The sequence below is a fragment of the Sapajus apella genome, unplaced genomic scaffold, assembly GCF_009761245.1.
Source record: "Sapajus apella isolate SASKATOON/1434 unplaced genomic scaffold, GSC_monkey_1.0 scaffold97, whole genome shotgun sequence".
Taxonomy (NCBI): domain Eukaryota; kingdom Metazoa; phylum Chordata; class Mammalia; order Primates; family Cebidae; genus Sapajus; species Sapajus apella.
Window position 1 is genome coordinate 31,022 of NW_022437037.1, and position 19,116 is coordinate 50,137.

Here is a 19,116-nt window from a genome sequence, read left to right on the forward strand (position 1 = left end):
AAAAAAAAAAAAAAAAAAAAAAAAAAGAAAGAAAACCCTGTCTTTACTAAAAATACAAAAATTAGCTGGATGTGGTGGCGGGTGCCTGTAATCCCAGCTACTTGGGAGACTGAGGCAGGTGAATCACTTGAACCTGGGAGGCAGAGGTTGTAGTGAGCCAAGATGGGCCCACTGCACTCTAGCCTGGTTGACAGAGGAAGACTCCCTCTCAAAAAAAAAAAAAAAAAAAAGATTATGCCCTCAACTAGATTTGAGAGAGTGATTTTTATGCTTTAGCATGCATAAGAATTACCTGGTTAGCTTTTTAAAAATTCTGTTTCCCAAGTCTTACTTCTAGAAATTCTGGTTCAGTCAAGTTTTAGAAAGAAAAAGAGTATTAAATCATTGGAATGTGTGTGGCTTGGAAAAAGTAATGCTGTATTTTACTGGATTTGTTTATCAGTGTATCAGGATTAAGTTTGTTATAAATAACAGAGAAAACTCAAATAATAAAGTAGTATCTTCTTATCCATGGTTTCACCTTCTATGGTTTCAGTTACCCAGGCAACCTTGGTGCAAAAATATTAAATGGAAAATTCCAGAAATAATTCATAAATTTTAAATTGTGTGCCATTCTGAGTAATGTGATGAAATCTCGCATAATCTTACTCTATCTCATCCCTGACATTAATCATTTTTTAGTTAAGCATATCCATATATATACTACCTGCCTATTAGTCACTGCTTGTCAAATCAAAAAAGCATGGAATATATAGGGTTTGGTACTATCCATAATTTCAGGCATCCACTGGAGGCCTTTGCATAAGTGGAGGAACTTTCATATGAGCTTATGAAAGAAGTTGAACAAATATCTCTTTAACATGCTTTCTGGGAGATTCTGAGGTAGGTGGTTGGCAGTCTATGTTTTGTGAAATGCTGGATTAAGAGGTGAATTGATAGTCCCAGCACTTTGGGAGACTGAGGATTGCCTGAGCCCAGTAGTTGAAGACCAGCTTGGGCAACATAGGGAGACCCAGTATCTAAAAAAACAAACAAAAAACCCAGGGTAGAGGTGTGTGTCTATAGTTGCAGCTACTCAGGGAAGTCGAAGCTACAGTGATCCATGATTGTGCCACTGCACTTCAGCCAGGGCTTCAGGGTGATACTGTCTCAAAAAAAAAAAGAAAAAAAAGAACTTGATTGAGGGAAATTGGTCTAGGGAGGTGAACAAAACTCTTAAATGCAGAAGGGAGCTATCCAAGTCAAGTGAAAAAAACATTTTTAGTATGGTTTTATCAGTTAATTTTTGCCACTATAATGCTATATAGCATACCACCCCAAAACATTTATTTTTGCCCTCAAGTCTATAGGTCAACTGGTTGGTCCTTCTGATTTGGACTGAGTTCACTCATGTGTGTACTTTCACCTGTGATTGGGTAGGGAGCTCTGCTCGTCTTAGCTGATAGTTATTTGGTAGCAAGCTGACTGGTCTAGTTAGGTCTAGGTCTAGTTAGGTCTAAGCATTACATGCTTAGTAATGATAGAATATGTGGGGGCCAGGTGTGGTGGCTCATGCATGTAATCCCAGCATTTTGGGAGACCAGTGCTGGTGAATCAGTTGAGTCCAGGAGTTCAAGACCAGACTGGGCAACATGGCGAAACCCTTTCTCCATGAAAAAGACAAAAAATAATTAGCCAGGCATGGCAGCATGTGCCTATAGTTCCAGCTACTAGGGAGGTTGAGGTAGAAGAATCACTTGAGTCTGGGAGGTGGAGGCTGCAGTGAGCTGTGATTGCCACTGCATTCCAACCTGGGTGACAGAACAAAAAAAAAATTAAAATAATTAAAAAAAAAAATATGTAACTTGAAGTTCAAAGGTAAAATTCTTTAAAGTTGATTAAAAAGTCATTGCTGTGCTACTATTTTTAAAGTGCTTAATTTTGTTTTTGATAGCTACAACACAAGATAACCTTGATGATAAACTAAGGAAGTTTGAGATTCGTGACATGATGGGATTAACAGATGATAGGGACATATCAGAAACAGTGAGTGAGACCTGGAGTACAGACGTCTTGGGGAGTGACTTTGACCCTAATATTGATGAAGATCGCTTGCAAGAAATTGCAGGTAACTGCCATTTAATGTCTCTGAAAGATCACAGTTTGGTTATTCAAATCCATTGACGTTTCATGAGAGGAAGTACCAGTGCCCTGGTTAACATAATGTGTGTATGTGTTAGCACCATCTGGGAAACTGTGATAACTGTATGGAACAAGACATTTGTGTACTTTTTTATTTTCTTAAATATAAGTAGTGCTTTTTCTTTCTACATTTTATCCCATCCCTTACCCATCCTCCTCCCCACTGCCAAAAAAAAAAAGAGAAAAACCAGTGTTGTGGATTAGATTCTGGTCAAGTGTTGTTTGCAGGGCATAGTATAAGTTCTTAGTCTGTCTCTGATTGGTATATTCTTCTTTTAAGACTAAACACCTTACCTTAAGATGGAAATTCTCACAGATTATACCCATAAAATCTTTCACAACAATATGATACTGATGTTCTCTTTAAAAATGCATTTGCTTCTGGAAGGTTAATTAAATTCCAAAGGATAACCAGATTTTTTTTTTTTCCTTCTTTTTAAATTTTGATTTTTTTTTAATAGAGACAGAATCTCTCTTTGTTGCTCAGGCTGGTCTCGAACTACTAAGCTCAAGCAATCCTCCTGCCTTCTTTTTTTTTTTTTTGTTGTGAAATTTATTGAGGTGCTATGTACATACACTAAAATTCAGTCCTTTGGATACTGTTTTATGAGTTCTGAAAGATATATAGTCTTGTAACCCTCATCTTCATTTTGTTTTTAAATCACGGAAAATTTAATTTATATATTTATTTTTCTTCAAATTTTATTTTAGGTTCAGGGGGTACATGTGCAGATTTGTTACATTGGAAATTGTTACAGCAACTTGTATGTTGCTGGGGTTTGGTACACAAATGATTTTTCCACCCACGTAGTGAGCATAGTACCCAATAGGTTTTTTGTTTTAATTTGAGACAGAGTCTCACTCTGTCACCCAGGCTGGAGTGCAGTGGTGTGATCTCGGCTCACTGCAACCTCTGCCTCCTGGGTTCAAGCAGTTCTCCTGCCTCAGCCTCCCAAGTAGCTGGGACTGCTGGTACCCACTACCACACCCAGCTAATTTTTGTATTTCTAGTAGAGATGGGGTTTCACCATATTGGCCAGGCTGGTCTCGAACTCCTGGCCTCAGGTGATCCACCCACCTTGGCCTCCTGAAGTCCTGGGATTACAGGCGTGAGCCATTGCGCCTGACCTAAATCATGGAACATTTTAAACAAATACAAAAGAGGAACCCAGTGTACCCATCACTTAGCTTCAGCAGTTAGACACACATGGCCAGCTTTGTTTCTTCTGTTCTCCTACCCACTACCCTATTCTCTCCCCTCATTATGTTTAGGCAAGTTGCAGACATTATTTTATTTATAATTATTTCATGATATATCTTTAAAAGATAATTTTTATTATTAACTTTTTTCCAGTTTTTTTCATGCCCTGAAATAGAATTATTCTTTTATCAGGTTTAATCCAAAGTAGTGAAGCCTTTTGAACTTGAGTATTTTTAACACAGATGTGTAATAAAGTTTAATACTTTCGATTTGTATTTTTAAGTAGTGTAAATAGATTTTTTAATTGGTTTTGGATTACTTTGTTCCAGATGCCAGAGTAGTATTGTTCTTGGCAGTTAGCTGTATTTGTGCAATAAACTGTATTTGCAGTTGAGAGGGTTGCTATGTAGATGTGTATTTTCCTGTGAATATATTTTATTGCCCTGAATAGTGACTAGAAGTGCTGGAAGAAAATATATTTTGCCAGTATAGTATTCTGTGGTTAAATATCTCTGAATGTTTTTAATCCCTGTAGGGCTCTAAATTTTGGAACAATATTAAGGACCCCTGTAAAATTTGCTGAAAAATCAAAGCTAAAGCTAGTTGAAATTACTTCACTTAATGATATGTGTTTTCTCTCTGGAGAGTCAGAGGTAAACTTCAGGAGACCGGTGAAAAGGGTCTGGTGCCATTGTGACCAAACTGGGAACTTTGTATTTTTTTATTATTTTTGAGACGGAGTTTTGCTCTTATTGCCCAGGCTGGAGTATAATGGTACAATCTCAGCTCACTGCAACCTCCACCTCCTGGGTTCAAGCAATTCTCCTGCCTCATCCTTCGAGTAGCTGGGACTACATGCTTGTGCCACCACTCCCAGCTAATTTTGTAGTTTTAGTAGAGACGGGGTTTCTGCATTTTGGTCAGTCTGGTCTTGAAATCTCGACCTCAGGTGATCTGCCTTCCTTAGCCTCCCAAAGTGTTGGGATTACATGTGTGAACCAATGTGACTGGCGGAACTTTGTATTTTTACTGGTGGGTAGAGTGGAGTTTTTTTTTTTTGAGACAAAGTCCCAAAATGACACAGCCATTTTTATTTTTGAGACAGGGTCTCACTTCCATTGCCCAGACTGGAGGGCAGTGGCATCATCTAGGCTCACTGCAGTCTCCACCTCCCTGCAGTCTCCGCCTCCTGGGTTCTTGTGCCTCAGCTTTTCAAGTAGCTGGGACTACAGGCACCCGCCACCACACCTGGCTAATTCTTGTATTTTTAGCAGAACGAGGTTTTGCCATGTTGGCCAGGCTGGTCTTGAACTGTGATCTGCCTGCCTTAGCCTCTCAAAGTGCTGGGATTACAGGTGTGAGCCACTGTGCCTGGCCAGAGATTTTGTTAGCTTAGTTTAGCTTTTCTCCACTGTCACTGCACTTTCCACCAGGATCTTTGTTAACCCTTTGCTTCCCACCGTTTATACAGGTGCAGCAGCAGAGAACATGTTAGGCAGTTTGCTGTGCCTGCCAGGTTCAGGGTCAGTGCTTCTTGACCCCTGCACTGGTTCTACCATATCAGAGACAACAAGTGAAGCTTGGAGTGTGGAGGTATTGCCAAGTGACTCCGGTTAGTATGCTATCATTGTTTGCTTTTGCATTTACACAGAAGTTTTAATTAAATGCAAGGTATCCCAGCTTCTGTATTACGTATATTTTGTCAAATGTACATTTTGTTTGTTTGTTTGTTTTAATGGAGACAAGAGTCTCCCTCTGTCACCCAGGCTGGAGTGCAGCAGCGTGATCTTGACTTACTGCAACCTCTGCCTCCTGGGTTCAGTGATCTTCTCGCATCAGCCTCCCAAGTAGCTAGGATTAGAAATGTGTACCACCATGCCGGCTAAATTTTTGTATTTTTAGTAGAGATGGGTTTCACCATGTTGGCCAGGCTAGTCTCTAACTCCTGACTTCAGGTGATCCGCCCACCTTGGCCTCCCACAGTGCTAGAATTACAGGTGTGAGCCACCATGCCTGCCAAATACACATTTTACAAAGGTGAGGTAATGACATTGCTATGAATGTCAAACGGAAAATTAAGTTGAGGGTATTTTCTGTTAATTAAGGGAAAATGCTCTGTTAGATAGTGTAGACTATGATGGCAGGTGCTTTCTGACCCTGTGTTCAGTTATTTTGAAAGCAATTTTCTATAACTTATCAGAGTTCCATGTGAGTCATTGAGTTCAGTATCTCCTACAAACTGATGACAGGATAAGAGTAGCAGCACAGTTCAAACCAAGTGCTTGCCTAGTAAACACATTTAGATTTATCATGGGGAGAACTTGACCCTCTAAAACATGTTTAATGTGTTTTTGAAATACATTGAAATTGAGAGGATATTTTTGTGCAGGTTACTATAAATGCATATGAAGTGTTTTGTACTTTGTCTTTTTATATGCATTGTATTTTTTTACTGATTATGAAGACACATCTTTGCCTTCAACTAAATGTCAACTACCAGAATGCAAATATAAGAAACTATGTATCTGCATTACATTCTGTTGATTTACTTGGTTCAAATTATTATTATTATTATTATTATTTTGAGACGGAGTTTTGCTCTTGTTACCCAGGCTGGAGGGCAATGGCGCAATCTTGGCTCACCGCAACCTCTACCTCCTGGGTTCAGTCAATTCTCCTGCCTCAGCCTCCTGAGTAGCTGGGACTACAGGCACCTGCCATCACACCTGGATAACTTTTGTATTTTTAGTAGAGACAGGGTTTCACTGTGTTTGCCAGGATGGTCTCGATCTGTTGACCTCATGATCTGCCGTGAATCCACTGGGATTACAGGTGTGAGCCACTGCACCCGGCTGGTTCAAAAATTATAAAGTGATCCTGATAGATGTTTTATAATTTTTTTTTTTTTTTTTGAGATGTAGTCTCACTCTTGTCGCCCAGGCTGGAGTGCAGTGGTGTGATTTCAGCTCACTGCAACCTTGCCGCCTGAGCTTAAGTGATTCTCGTGCCTCAGCCTCCCAAGTAGCTGGAATTACGGCACCTGCCACCACGCCCAGCTAATTTTTGTATTTTTAGTAGCAATAGAGTTTCACCATGTTGGCCTGGCTGGTCTCGAACTCCTGACCTCAGGTGATCTTCCCACGTTGGCTTCCCAAAGTGCTGGGATTACAGGTGTGAGCCACCAAGGTTGGCCTGTTTTATAATGTTAAAGCATTCAGATATGCTAGCCTTGTTTGAAGACCAGTTGGGGACAATAGAATTAGCTCACCTGCTATTGAATATTAATAGGAGTTACTTTTTAGGAAGTGGTTGATTTAATACCAGGCTATTCCATACTCTCTTGTCCAGTTCACGTGTTAACCAATAGCATACTCTGTGACATTAGTGATCTAGAAACCATGTTTTCATCTGTACACAACGAACTGGCTTTGGGATGAAAATCACAACTTTGACTTCTTTAATACTTAATCTAACTAGTATTGTTAACTAGCCCAGACTTAGAAAACTGTTTACACTGGTTTCATTCAGGCCCTGGTTGCTTTGTTTATCTGGGTCACAAAAGCTGAAATTGTGGTGTGCCAACAGAATCACAAATGTAACACACCTTTTATTTTTTTCTGTTTAGAGGCTCCAGACCTAAAGCAGGAGGAGCGTCTACAAGAACTGGAGAGCTGTTCTGGACTGGGTAGCACATCTGATGATACGGATGTCAGGGAGGTCAGTTCCCGCCCCAGCACACCAGGCCTCAGTGTTGTGTCCGGTATGTCTGTCTTGTTTTAAGGAGTAGGGATTTGAAGGTGTTCACCCCCTACCCCCTCTCATTTAAAAGTCGTTACAAAGAGATATGTTGTATTTAAGGGCTGAGTAATTTCCAGGAAACAGAATTATTTCCATTGCACCTGAAATCTTAGAGAACTTAATGTGTGGCTTTATGGAGCCTATTGAAGTAATTGGCAGTCTCTCTACAGCTGTTTCTGTTCTTAGTAGCCTGTCCTACTTTGGAATCGTATGATTCTGATTATGTTGTGTAAAGCAAGGTAAGTATATTTAAGTAATAGTACCATAAAGGATATAATACTAAACTCACATGTATAGAGCTTGGACTCAAAATTCAAGAATGTTTAAATTTCTCCACATTTCAAATACTTTGTGTGGTTATTTTGTTCTTCTTCCTGTTTATTTTTTACTATTTTTTTTAAAGGCATAAGCGCAACCTCTGAGGATATTCCCAATAAGATTGAAGACCTGAGATCTGAGTGCAGCTCTGATTTTGGGGGTAAAGATTCTGTTACTAGTCCAGACATGGATGAAATAACTCACGGTAAGAGGGGGAAATGAGAATGACTTAAAAATTGACTACCATCCATGGTTGAAACTGGCACTATGACACATTGCTGGTGATAGCGTCTGTTGATATAGCACTTTGGTACCTACTTTTTCAATACGTATTTAAGGCCTTACATGTTCGTGTTCTAAATTTAGTTAGGTTAGTTCCACTTCTAGGAATCAGTCATAATGAAAAATTCCATGTATAGAGAAAAGCCCTTTGCACAAAGATTTCTTTATAACGTTTTATATTGGCAGAAAATTAGAAATAACTTAAAAATTGAAAAATGGAGTGGCTAAATAATTTTGATGTAACTACTTATTAGAATGTATGTAGCTATTTTAAAATGCTTTAAAGAATATGAAATGACTTAGAGAAAAACCTAGAACATACTACATAGAAAGTTTATTTTTGTAGAATTTTACACACAAGATAATAAAACATTTTTAAAAACCTATGCATGGGCCGGGCGCGGTGGCTCAAACCTGTAATCCCAGCACTTTGGGAGGCCGAGGCGGGTGGATCACGAGGTCAAGAGATCGAGACCATCCTGGTCAACATGGTGAAACCCCGTCTCTACTAAAACTACAAAAAAATTAGCTGGGCATGGTGGTGCGTGCCTGTAATCCCAGCTACTCAGGAGGCTGAGGCAGGAGAATTGCCTGAACCCAGGAGGCGGAGGTTGCGGTGAGCCGAGATCGCGCCATTGCACTCCAGCCTGGGTAACATGAGTGAAACTCCGTCTCAAAAAAAAAAAAAAAAAACCTATGCATGAAGTAAGTACTGAAAATAGCAAAATGCTAGCAGTGGTTTTATATATTGAGTGGTAAGTGTTAAGGTACCTTTGCTATTTTTGCGTGTTTTTTTTTTTTTTTTTGTTCTAAACCATGGTTTTTTAACCTTTACATTGTTGACATTTTAGGTTGGGATATTCTTTGTTGTGGGGGCCGTCCTGGGCATTTTAGGATGTTTAAGTATCTCTGGCCCCTACCAGTAGCATATACCTTCTACCCCCTGGGGCTGTGACAACCAAAAATGTCTCCAGACATTGCAAAATGATCTCGTGGGAGGAGAAGATAGCCACTGATTGAGAACCTCTGTTCTAAACCAGCAGTCTCAAAGCATGGTCTCCATGGACTACTGAAGTCCTAAGACCCTTTGAGGGAGGAGTGCAGATGAAGTAACAACTGTTTTCATAAAAATCAAAGTTATTGTCTCTTTTCATTGTGTTGACATTTGTACTTATGGTGCATAGGCAAAAGTGGAAGTTTTACTTATGAATGTCTTTGATGAAAAAAAAAATCACTTAATTCTATGAACCCTTGAGTGTACACTGTTTTGTTTTTTTGAGATGGAGTTTCGCTGTTGTTGCCCAGGCTGGAGTGCAATGGCATGATCTTGACTCACTGCAACCTCTGCCTCCTGGGTTCAAATGATTCTCCTGCCTCAGCCCCCCAAGTAGCTGGGATTACAGGCATGTGCCACCACAGCTGGCCAATTTACATTTTTAGTAGAGACGGGGCTTATCCATGTTGGTCAGGCTGATCTTGAACTCCCAACCTCAGGTGATCTGCCTGCCTCAGCCTCCCAAAGTGCTGGGATTACAGGTGTGAGCCACCACACTGGCCTGAGTATACACCTTTTTAATATTCTGCATGAAGAAATAGGAAGCACCCCGATTGCATTTTCACTATAATCTGAGATATAATGAGATGTGTTAAGAAGCAGTTATTGGATTATTTGAGTTGTTAGCTTAACTAGCAAGTGTTTTTTTCCCCTTATTTTTATTTGTTTTTTTTCATGAAATATCATTTTTACTTGAAAGAATGACAGATAAACTGTATTATTTATGAACACATACTTGGGTATTTGACAGACATCTCAAAAATTAACAGAATGTGGCCAGGCGTGGTGGCTCATGCCTGTAATCCTAACACTTTGGGAGGCTGAGGCTGGAGGATTCCTTGAGCCCAGGAGTTTGACACCAGCCTAGGCAACATAGGGAGACTTAATCTCTACAAAAATTAAAACATTAGCCACGTGTGGTGTAAGCCTGTGGTCCCATCTTTAAAAAAAAAGAAATTTAACAAAATGATCCTGTTACTTAAAGACAAGCAATAATAGAGTTTGTTGCCAGTGATTAAATTAAAACTTTTGGATAAAAATTAGCATTTTGGAAATTTGTGTTTACCTGCATGAGTTGGACAGCTTCCTGTTGTTTAAGACTTTTCTAGTGAGATTAGCGGTGATATGAAGAATGTGAGTTTAAAAGAGGACAAAAAGTTCAATGATTTGGTTTCAAATTCTACCTTGTAGCTACCCTTTAAAAAGCTATTACTTCTCAAGATGTAGTAAAGTATCAAAGAATAATATCCACAATTTTCTGAAAAGGCTACTAACATATTGTTCCTTTTCCAACTACATGTCTGTGTGAGGCCAGATTTTCTTTATATACTTCAGCCACAACAACATTTTCAACACATTGAAGCAGAAGCAGACATGAGAATCCAGCTGTGTTCTAGTAAGCTGTACATTCAAGATATTTGCAAAAAATGTTAAATAGTGTCATTCTTTTCATTTTTTATTTTGGAAAATAATAGTTATTTTTTGTTTTTTTTAAAAAAGGCTTTTTTATGTTACCATTAGAAATTTTTCTTTTTTTAAAAAAATGGACAGCTTCCCAAACCAGAGTAGGTTGAGAAAGAGTCCCTTGTATTACCTTCTAATGGGTATATTTAAATGAATTAATAAATATTTAAACTTCAATTTTAATTTCTAATATGGAATATCAATAGATATAACCACCATAAACAAAAGCTCTTAGGGTCAATAATTGTTTAAGATGTAAAGACGTTTTGGCCAGGCATGATAGTTCATGCCTGTAATCCCAGAACTTTGAGAGGCCGAGGTGGGAGGAGTGCTAGAGCCTAGGAGGAGCAACCTGGACAACGTGGTGAGACCCTGTCTCTACAAAAAATAACAAAAAAATTAACTGGGTGTGGTGGTGTGCGCCTGTGCTCACAGCTATTTGGGAGGCTAAGGCAGGAAGATCACTTAAGCCCAAGAGGTCAAGGCTGCAGTGAGCTATGTTTGCACCACTGCACTTTAGCCAGGGTGACAGAGTGAGACCCTGTCTTCAAAAAAAAAAAGTCCTGAGACCGAAATTTGAGAACCGCTGTTTTAGGCTATCTTTTATAATGATTTAACTGTAGAACAAAAGTAAAAATCAAGAGGCGTAATAGTACTCTCATTCATTATCAAAAGATATAGCTTCAGCCTCCCCCCAAAATAGCTTCAGACTAAAAACGTTTAGATTAATAGTTTCTTTTTTGTGTTTGAAATTTCCGTCCTCTGCATACTTACCTGTTTTAAAATTATTTGCTGAGAGCAATGTTAGAACTTCAGAAGGTACAACCTTTTATTTATACCCTGTCTGTACATAGTATTGTCCCTATATTTATATTTTATTTATTTATTTTTAAATTTTTAGTTCTTATAAATTTTTGTAGAGACAAGGTCTTACCATCTTGCCCAGACTGGTCTTGAACTCCTGGACTCAAGTAGTCCTCCTTCCTTGGCCTCCCAAAGCACTGGGATCACAGGTGTGAGCCCCCACACCTGATCTTGCGCCTATATTTTTAGATGAGGGGAAGGTGAGGCTCAGGGAAGTTGTGACATTCTGAAAAGTTGATGGTTTAGGTCTTCTGGCACTGTTCTCTTTGCATGAACCATACTTGCATTTGGCCATTAGAAGTAACAGGCATGTAGATGCCAGACCACTTAAATGTAAAGAAAATCTGTATATGAAGATACTAATGAAAACATAAAATGGGCCAGGTGCGGTGGCTCACGCCTGTAATCCCAGCACTTTGGGAGGCCGAGGTGGGCAGATTACCTGAGGTAGGGAGTTTGAGACCAGCCTGACCAACATGTTGAAACCCCGTCTCTACTAAAAATACAAAAATTAGCCAGGTGTAGTGGTGGGCACCTGTAATCCCAGCTACTCCAGAGGCTGAGGCAGGAGAATCACTTGAACCTGGGAGGCGGAGATTGCAGTGAGCTGATATTGCACCATTGCACTCTAGCCTGGGCGACAGAGTTAGACTCTGTCTCAAAAACAAACAAAAAAACATAGAATAAATTGGAAGTAATTACACTTTGATTTTTTTTCTTGTATGCCTCTCAAGTTCTAGTTGATCAAAAAAGGAACCATCAGAGAATACCTAGAGCCCTTTTAATTGAATACTTAGAACCCTTTGAACTATGTTGAACTGTGTTGAGACCATCTGTCCTGAGTTCTAGCTTGGTCTCACAGTTTCCCTCCTGTTTTAGGTGCCCACCAGCTGACCTCTCCTCCTTCTCAGTCAGAGTCTCTGCTGGCCATGTTTGATCCACTGTCTTCACATGAAGGTAAACCAGTGAAATGAAAACCATTTTTCACTCATGTCATAGAGAGGAGGAGGAAACCAAACCCCTTTGTTAATGCCTTTGTTAGATAAGTTGTGTCTCAGTTACAAAACTCTTTTTTTTTCCTGTGTTGTAGGGGCTTCCGCTGTGGTAAGGCCAAAGGTTCACTATGCTAGGCCTTCGCATCCACCACCAGATCCCCCAATCCTGGAAGGAGCTGTGGGAGGAAATGAGGCCAGGTTGCCAAACTTTGGTTCCCATGTTTTAACTCCAGCTGAAATGGAGGCATTCAAGCAAAGGCATTCTTACCCTGAGAGACTAGTTCGAAGCAGGAGCTCTGATATTGTATCTTCTGTCCGGAGACCCATGAGTGACCCCAGCTGGAACCGGCGTCCAGGAAATGAAGAGCGGGAACTCCCTCCAGCTGCAGCCATTGGTGCTACTTCTTTGGTGGCTGCACCTCACTCGTCATGTTCATCCCCGAGTAAGGACTCCTCAAGAGGAGAGGTATGGGACATAGGCCGTGAAGAAGAATTGCGTTCTGCCTGCCTGTTTCTCTTGATATCTGAAATTACGTGGAATATATAAATCTAGGATTACAGATGGAGAGTAGTCATGATTAAAGATGATTCGTCAATCTGATGTGCTCGCAACCTAAACAGCTGTGGTTTTGTAGTAATACTGTCTTGCATTTTTATGACACTTTTAGCTTCTCTCCAAGCAATTTTTATTTATATTTAAACCTTAACAGTATCCCTCTGAGATGTTAGATGAGTTTTTTTCTTTTCTTTTTTTTTTTTTTGAGACAGAGTTTCACTCTGTCGCCCAGGCTAGAGTGTAGTGGCACGTTCTTGGCTCACTGCAACCTCTGCCTCCCAGGTTCAAGCAATTCTCTTGCCTCAGCCTCCTGAATAGCTGGGACTACAGACACATGCTGCTACACCCAGCTAATTTTTTATATTTTTAGTAGAGACAGGGTTTTATCATGTTGGTGGGGCTGGTCTCAGACTCCTGACCGTGTGATCTGCCCACCTCGGCTTCCAGAGTGCTGGGATTACAGGCATGAGCCACCGTGCCCAGTCCAATGAGTATTTTTTATTTTTTGTTTTAAACAATGATAAAGTTATAAACAAGTTGGAAGTACAATAAAAGAACGCTTTCTCCCTATTTTAGAGCAAGTTGCCAACCTGATGCTCTAATACCCCTGAACACTTTAGTGTAAGTTTTTACAAACTGTCAGATTCTCCTGCACCTCATGGTATAACCATCAACTTCAGCAGATGAACATTGATACATTACTACCGGCTAGTTCTCACACCCCATTCACATGTCCCCAGTTGTCCCTATAAATACTTTTTTTTGAGACAGTCTTGCTCTGTTGCCCAGACTGGAGTCAGTGGCATGATTTTGGCTCAGTGCAACCTCTACCTCCCGGGTTCAAGTGATTTTCCTGCCTCAGCCTCCCTAGTAGCTGGGACTCGCCTGCCACCATGCCCAGCTAATTTTTGTATTTTTAGTAGAGACGGGGTTTCACCATATTGGCCAGGCTGGGCTCGAACTCCTGACTTCGTGATCCAGCCACCGAGGCCTCACAAAGTGCTGGGATTATAGGTGTGAGCCACTGTGCCCAGCCTCCCATAACATTTTTTATAGTAAAAAGATTCTATTCAGAATCACAGGCTGCTTTTAGTTGTCATGCCTTTTTAGTCTCTTCAGTCTAGAACAGCCCTCAGTTTTTTTTTTTTACTCATATGACCTTGACACTTTTGAAATTTACAGGTCATTTGTTTTCTAGAATACTCTTCATTTTAGGTTTGATGTTTTCTTATGATTAGATTGAGGTTATCCATCTTTGGCAGGAACATCACTGAAATGACACTTTTTTTCATTGCACTTTGTCAGGTAGCACAGTTTTAATTTGTCCCATTTCTACAGTGTTCATTTGGATAATTTGATGAAGTGTTGTCTTCCAGGCTTCGCCACTGTAAAGTTACTCTTTTTCCCTTTATAATTAATAAGTATTTTGGGGAGAGGGTACTTAAAAAATATGTAACTATACTGTTCTTCATCAAATTTTTAACTTAATCTACCTATAATTATGTCTATGGTCTCATGGTTTTCTGTCTTTTTAAAAGGGGTGTGTGTGTGCGTGCGCACGTATGTGTGTATTTTTTAGATAGACTCTTGTTCTACCACCCATGCTGGAGTGCAGTGGTGCCAACACTGCTCACTGCAGCCTTAACCTCCCAGGCTCAGTCAATTCTCCCACTTCGGCCTCCCAGGTAGCTGGGATAGTATAGGCATGTACCACATGCTTGGCTAATTTTTTTTTTTTTTTTTAATTTTTTTTTTTGTAGAGATGGGGACTCACTTTGTTGCCCGGGTGCCCTGTCTTGAACTCTTGGGCTCAAGCAATCCTCCCACCCCAGACTCCCAAGTATTGGGATTACAGGCGTGAGCCACCCACCATGCCTGGCCCAGTTTTCTGTCTTCGTTAGGGTTTGTCACTCTTCTTTATTTTGAAGCCCAATTGTCTCTGATTGGGCCAGTGGGAGCGCCTTCGGGCTGGCTTCTGAGTTCTTTTGATGCACTGCTGTTACTCTTTGAGCATAGTTTTACTTTCTGGCACAAGATGTTACAAGCGGATACTGTACTTTGTCCTAGTCTGGTCTTTCTCCAAACACCCTTGTTTCTTTCAATGAAAAATGCTGTTTTGGAAATTGAGCTCTGGATACGGTGTTCCTTTGCTGTGGACAGAGCTAGAGAGAGAGAGAGAGAGAGAGTGTGTGTGTGTGTGTGTGTATACTCATGTTTACCTGTATATTTCCTTTATCTATCTTTCTCCATAAATAGGACCATGAACTTACACTGACGCATTTAATTCTAGTCCTGACACAATAGTTTGTTTCATCTTTCTTCCTTTCCAGATTTGTAACTCCTTTCTCCAACAGTGAGAAATCTATTTTCACTATTTTTCATGTGTGTATTTATTCGATCAGTTCCCCTGTATGTAATCAGTTTTTCCTCCCCACTGTTAAATTAACTCTTTCCTGGCACAGATGCCCTCATCTCTCTGCTAGGGTTCTGATAATTCTTTATCCCAGGCATGTAGATGAAAAATGGAAATTAAGTGATTTGTCCATGGTCACTTGATAGGCTAGTAAAGGAATTAACAGTCCCTGTCCTTTGGCATGTTTTTTTGTTTGTTTTGGGTTTTGTTTTTTTTTTGTTTTTTTTTTTGAGATGGAGTCTCACTCTGTTGCCCCGGCTGGAGTACAATGGCATGATCTCAGCTCACCACAACCTCTGCCTCAAGCAATTCTCCTACCTCAGCCTCCCAAGTAGCTGGGATTACAGGCACACACCACCACACTCGAATGATTTTTGTATTTTGTATTTTTAGAGATGAGGTTTCGCCATGTTAGCCAGGCTGGTCTCGAACTCCTGACCTCTGGTGATCCACCCACCTTGGTCTCCCATAGTACTGGGATTACAGGCATGGGCCACCACACCCAGCCCCTTTTGCATGTTTTAATGATGACTTAGTATAATTGGTGATCAAAACATGAACTTTGAAGTTGGTTAGGTCTAGGTTTGAATCTCAGCTGTGCCACATATATGCTGTGTAACTTTGAGGAAGAGGGGGAGATAACTTTTTTTTTAGTCTCATATTTTTCATCTATAAAAAGGGCCCTAATAAAGGACCTATCTCTGAGGTTACTGTGAAGATTAAATGAGATGATATATATTGTTAGTATGCTCAGCTTCTGGCACATGGTACACTTGGTTTTATTATTAGTACTACTGCTACCATCTCTACTGCTCTTCTGGAGTTTATTTGCATTCACTTTTTTCATAAGTATTTATTGAGTGCCTCATTTACACCAGGCTCTGTATTAAGCCTTCGGTTTATTAACAGTAAGGAGATAGTGCCTACCCTCAAGCAGATGACAGTGTGCTTCAAAAGGCACCTGTAAGGCAATCAGAAGAGTTTTGCCTTAAGGCAAACAAGACTGGCTTTCTTATTTCACAGACCTACTTAAATCCTTTTAGCCTGAGCAACATGGTAAGACCTTATCTCTACAAAATAAAAATTAAAAATTACCTGGGCGGCCGGGCACATTGGCTTACGCCTGTAATCTCAGCACTTTGGGAGGCCGAGACGGGTGGATCACGAGGTCAAGAGATCGAGACCATCCTGGCAAACTTGGTGAAACCCCGTTTTTACTAAAAAAAATACAAAAATTAGCTGGGCATGGTGGCACACACCTGTAGTCCCAGCTACTTGGGAGGCTGAGGCAGGAGAATTGCTTGCACCCGGGAGGCGGAGGTTGCAGTGATCCGAATATGCGTCCCTGCACTCCAGCCTGGCACCTATCGCCAGAGTGAGACTCTGTCTCAAAAAAAAAAAAAAAAAATTAGTTGGGCGTGATGGTGTGTACACCTGTGGTCCTAGCTACTTGGGAGGCTGAGGGGAGGTTGGATTGCTTGAGCCAGGGAAGTTGAGGCTGCAGCGAGCTGTGACTGTGTTACTGCACTCCAGCCTGGGCAACAGAATGAGATCCTGTCTCAAAAAAAAATCCTTTTCTTAGTAATTTATCCTGCTATCAATCTCCAAATAAAGCCTCCAACTTTTTCTACAGACTGAAGAACGCAAAGATAGCGATGATGAGAAATCAGACAGGAACAGACCTTGGTGGAGAAAACGTTTTGTTTCAGCCATGCCTAAAGGTAATTTTATAAAATATTAGAACGCTGTATTAGCAATAAGAAGCGAAGCCCCAGAATCTCTTCAGAGAGCCAATATCTCAGTTCCTCTGTGAGACTTGCTGGGCCTGTTTCTAGCTACTTTGAGGGTGTAGAAAATGGTTTCACTCAGATGAATGCTGAGGCAGAGCTTTAGAAATGTTCTTGTTCTTTGCAGGAAGTGGTAGTGGTTTCGTAAATGGAAGTCATGCTTGTCGCTATTGTTTAAATATCACATACCATTGAAGTTGAAATATCATAAGGACTTTTGACATATGTATTGCTATTAATTATTGCAGGCAAATGGGACACTACTGATAATTAAACATTGAGAATTCATCCTTTACATTCCTGGAATAAATTTAAGCTTTTTATGTCTATGTTCATTGAGAATGTTTATATGGTAAATATCAGTGAGTGTTTATTTTGAAAGGTAGCTGTATAAAATTGTTTACTTTTTTGGAACAGCCTGGCATCATTTGAGTTGGCAAAACATCTTTTCCTGAAAGGAGAGATCATCCAGGAGTAAAGATAGAAACTTCTTCCAAAGGCCTCTTCTCAACACGGTGGCACTCAGGAACTCTGGGGAGAGCTGCTCTCATGCCATACTCAAGCCGCTTGATGAGGAGGAGGGAATGAAACTAGGAGTTTTGAATGTGTTGCTTTTGAGCAGAGGTTAAGAGTCAGTGATTTTGATTTAGTCCCAATGGATTCCTGTTAAATCATTCTTCCTATGACAGATGACTCCAAAGCAGATTCTGAAAGCTCCTTTAAAAACCTTCAATACTATTTTGAGGACAGTTATCAGTCAACATTTTTAATTTCTTAGCTTTTAAACTTTTCAGCCTCCTTTCGCTTAGAAATTTTGGCACACCAGTTAACTTCCGAGTAGTGCAGTATGTTATATGTCACACTACTGACTTTATTTAATTTCCAGCTCCTATACCATTTAGAAAGAAAGAAAAACAAGAAAAAGACAAAGATGATCTGGGGCCTGACAGATTCTCAACACTCACAGGTTTGTAGACCCATGGACTTCCTGGCTCCTTCATTCCCAGAGCACATATTTCATAACACTTTTTCTTGGGTACCATAAGCGTTGCCTTTTTAGAAGAGTGTGTCTGTGTGTGTCCAGTGGGGAGTATGTTCTTCATAGCTCTGTGGTTTCCAGTTGGCAACCACAGTAAACCTCAGTGTGCTCTTCCTGCAGACTGCTACCACCATCATCATCCTCATTATCATTACTCTGTTTATGATGAGGCCCCTGATCCTGAGCCTCTAGGTGTACCCTACAACTCGCCATCTAGTGGGATTATGACACAATGCCTTTTAGGAAAGCGTGGTGACAGTTTCAGTGCTGTGCATGCTTTATCTTTGGATCATTGATTGAATAGTTTTCTCTAACAGTGATCATAGAATTCTACATTTATTTTCATCTATAGTTTGTTCTTGATTATTCGGGATCACAGTGAAATTCTGTTTCACCTAATTGTTTCCTTTTTTTGTGATAAAGTGTTTGTTCAAACAATATCATAAATGCCAACCGTTATAATGAAAGTTTTAAAAACTTTACTAATTTTTACAGCTTGAACCATTTTAACATTGCCATCTGACCCAAGGAAAATACAGCTGGGGGTTGGGTTTTTATCTTATTAAGCGTTTGTATTTCTGCAGCTGCTTAATGAGCACCCTAAAAAGGAGAGTTTGAGAGTAGTGTGAATGACCCAGCCTTGGGTTTGATAGCTGTGTATTGTCTCCAGTGTCTACAGAGCATCTAGAGCAAGTTTGTCCAACCCATGGACCTCAGGCCACATGCAACCCAGGATGGCTTTGAATCTGGTCCAACACAAATTTGCAAACTTTCTTCAAACAGTATGAGATTTATGCAGGAACCTTTTTTTTTTTTTTTTTTTAAAAGCTCATTAGCTATCATTAGGGTTAGTGTATTTTATGTTTGGCCCAAGACAATTCTTCCTCCTTTGTGGCCCAGGGAAGCCAAAAGATTGAACACCCCTGGTCTAGAGGGAAGTCCATTTCTTCTTTTTTTTTTTTAATTTTGATTTTGAATTATTATCCTATTAAGTTTTTGTTTTGTTAAATAGTTTTATTTAAAAATGGGATAGATAGTAGGATAAGAACATCCTCCTCAAATAGTTCAGCATTACAGGTGGAATCCCATTTTAATGCATATTATTCTAATGTTTAGTTCCATATATTTAGATGTATTTCCGTATCCTAGCATATAAGTCCTTGC

At 40.1% G+C, this 19,116-nt stretch overlaps 1 protein-coding gene across 11 annotated transcripts in view; it reads left to right on the forward strand.

Annotated features, from left to right (window-relative positions):
- The window catches only part of GAPVD1 (GTPase activating protein and VPS9 domains 1), a 69,292-nt gene that overhangs the window by 27,789 nt on the left and 22,387 nt on the right, over positions 1-19,116 (forward strand). For 3 of the 11 annotated variants that reach the window (XM_032257236.1, XM_032257235.1, XM_032257237.1), the window contains 9 exons: positions 1,934-2,107; positions 4,854-4,994; positions 7,008-7,142; positions 7,584-7,703; positions 10,150-10,230; positions 12,042-12,119; positions 12,253-12,623; positions 16,760-16,847; positions 17,800-17,880. In XM_032257236.1, the coding sequence (XP_032113127.1) occupies positions 1,934-2,107; positions 4,854-4,994; positions 7,008-7,142; positions 7,584-7,703; positions 10,150-10,230; positions 12,042-12,119; positions 12,253-12,623; positions 16,760-16,847; positions 17,800-17,880 (1,269 nt within the window). Of the gene's footprint in view, positions 1-1,933; positions 2,108-4,853; positions 4,995-7,007; positions 7,143-7,583; positions 7,722-10,149; positions 10,231-12,041; positions 12,120-12,252; positions 12,624-16,759; positions 16,848-17,799; positions 17,881-19,116 lie in introns of those variants that run through there. The other 8 variants (XM_032257238.1, XM_032257242.1, XM_032257240.1 and 5 more) reach the window with 4 other exon arrangements.